The sequence below is a fragment of the Sardina pilchardus genome, chromosome 12 (genome assembly GCF_963854185.1).
Source record: "Sardina pilchardus chromosome 12, fSarPil1.1, whole genome shotgun sequence".
Classification (NCBI taxonomy): domain Eukaryota; kingdom Metazoa; phylum Chordata; class Actinopteri; order Clupeiformes; family Clupeidae; genus Sardina; species Sardina pilchardus.
In genome coordinates this window covers 13,181,228-13,183,727 of record NC_085005.1, presented here as the reverse complement: position 1 = coordinate 13,183,727, position 2,500 = coordinate 13,181,228, and the positions used below count along the sequence as shown (strand labels likewise).

General features: G+C 46.2%; 1 protein-coding gene across 2 annotated transcripts in view; it reads right to left on the bottom strand.

Annotated features, from left to right (window-relative positions):
• The window catches only part of LOC134097283 (serine/threonine-protein kinase Sgk1), an 8,073-nt gene extending 6,705 nt beyond the window's left edge, over nt 1–1,368 (bottom strand). The window contains exon 1 of one of the 2 annotated variants that reach the window (XM_062550135.1): nt 1,240–1,368. In XM_062550135.1, the coding sequence (XP_062406119.1) occupies nt 1,240–1,267 (28 nt within the window). In that variant the 5' untranslated portion in view covers nt 1,268–1,368. Of the gene's footprint in view, nt 1–819; nt 1,002–1,239 lie in introns of those variants that run through there. The other variant, XM_062550136.1, reaches the window with a different exon arrangement.
• Nucleotides 1,369–2,500: the final 1,132 nt, after the last annotated feature.

The following is a 2,500-nucleotide window of genomic DNA, read 5'->3' as shown; positions in this document are numbered from 1 at the left end:
AGAGAGAAAAGTGAGTCAGGTGACGCAAGCACCCCGGGGTGATGCACAAATGTCACGAATAGGGAGTCACTCGCATATGGGAGACGGGTGCCAAGAAAAATAAGCCGGTCCTGGAAAAGTACTAAGTCTGAGCCGTTCAATTAATTCTCGCCACGCACGGAAAAGGGCTGTCGGTGGGCCCAGGATAACTGCTAGCTTTTGGGCAATACATGCCAACCCTCTTTGATCCTTCTCCGCTGCTCTCATTTTTTATTGAAATTAGGGAGATGTGGAGAGCCGGATGGCCCCAAGTATTGCTGTTCTATTTATGACGACGGAGTCCCACATAGTCGCTGTTATGCAACGCCATACCTAAACGGACTAGCCTTTTAATTAGGTGGCAAGGCTGTAACACATACATCCCTGCGAATATAATGTTGATCCTTCATGTTTCATTCACTCAGGCATAGTTTTTTTGCAAACTGCACAAAGTCTTCGAGGTAACTAAACATGCGTGATTTCTAGCAGCTGTTGGCTCAGACGCGCTTTCCAAGTTTCCATTGTGCCAGCTGTCCGCATGCTACGAGGACGGCTTTAACTTCTCCCAAAAAAGTATCCGTGTTTTTTTTTTTTTCCAGACCTGAACATAGCAAGACACATACACGCAAAAGCGAGATATTCATGTTGTTTTGTTAGGTGAACGCCTTGTGATGCCAATGCCATCTCACTCAAACATCTACCTGACTCCCGAAAGAAAAGAAAAAAAAAACAACACTGGGTAGTTGGTCATTTTCACTGAAAACCAGCTCATCTAAAAGGTTTCGAAAGAATCACACCAACCTTTCAATTCAGCCGTGGTCCTCATTGTTGCTTACTCGGGCTCTCTCTCTCTATTTCCCCCAAAAGTGCGGTGCTAGACTAGTTCTGCTGCTACTCCCCTGTGTCAGGCGAAGTAGAAAGAGCGACTCGGGTTGAGACGGAATATATGAGCGCACAGTCCTTATCAAGCGACATTTGCATAGATAAGACTGTGGTCCAAGAATCAGGTCACAGTTTTAAGAGGCTAACGGCGCAATCACACCTGGGGCTGGTCAATTTCAAGGCTGCCAACGCCTCGCGCCCTCCCCCTTACCCCCCGAGAGAGGAAACGCTAAGGAAAAGTCGCAAAAGCGGATCAAGGAGGGTTTAGACTGAGGAGAAAGTTCGTTGACCAGGCATATTTGCACTCCCATTATAAACAATAAACCAAACATAGCCTACCTGTTAACGCAAAAGTTTTGTCTTTCATGAATATCCGTGAGGAGGTCAGCGGTTCTGTCTAGTCTGAGTGACAGTTCAAGAAGGATAATTTTTGCGTAAGACGTTGCATTCCTTTTCTCCCTGACTAACCTTACACCGGATATCTTATGGGCGGGGATCTTCCCGCCCCCCGTCTAAGTTCTCAGTTGTTTTGCGCGAGCTGCCACCGGCTCCGCTATCAGTGCCAGACGGGCAGCAATGGCACCCAAAATCGTTTTTTTTTTTTTTTTTGCCAGGACGGGAATCTGGGGCAGTTAATTGCGCTTTGTTTCAGTACCCCCACTGTTCCCCTAATTTAAAAGGGGCTATACTTAGAATGAATCCAAGTGTGCGGTTAAAATCTACATTTAGGAATTAAAGCATTATACAAGATGTGCATGTGTGTGTGTGTGTGTGTGTGGAAAGGTCTCCCTCTACTCTGAACTCTAAGAAGTTGGCTTGCAGCCCTGTCTTCTCAGCTTCCTCCCTCCCTCCCTACCTCTCTCCTTCTGCCTCTCATATGGCTGTGGGCTGGACTCGGGGTTTCTGACACAGCACTGTGAGAGGAGTGCATTCATCCATCGGGTGAGAGGTGTAAGCGTGGACGGGGCCTGAATACAGATGACCAGCGAGGTCAGGTCAGCAGCCCTCAGCTGCAGACGCTTATTAGACCAAATCTGGGCTCAGAGTCAGCCTCAAGTGGACATCATACTCCCCTTCCTCTACAGCCTCATTATCATCATCATCATCATCATCATAAAAACAGTAACAATAACGATGATTATCATCAATCCATCTGTCCATCCATCTATCTATCCATCTATCTATCTATATTTATTGATTGATTATTGAAGATAATGTGCATTGTCTGTGCAGATAGATATTAGAATGATTTTTATGCAGTGTGTGTGTGTGTGTGTGTGTGTGTGTGTGTGTGTGTGTGTGTGTTTGTTTGTGGGTATATGTGTGTGATTGAGGGGGGAAGAGAAAGTGAGAGCAAGTTTCTGTGGAACAGTACACTGTATTTTTAGACCTTTCTCTGGCACCTTTCAGTGGGTCTCCTGTTTCCTTCTGTTGGAGGACAAATCTATTATTAATATGATCTGTCTCGATCCAGGAACTTAGAGCAGCCTGCAGTCTTTCTCTCGCTCTCTCTCCTCCTCTCCCCATCTCTCTCACACACACACACACACACACACACACACACACACACACACACACACACATATACTGTACTGTACAC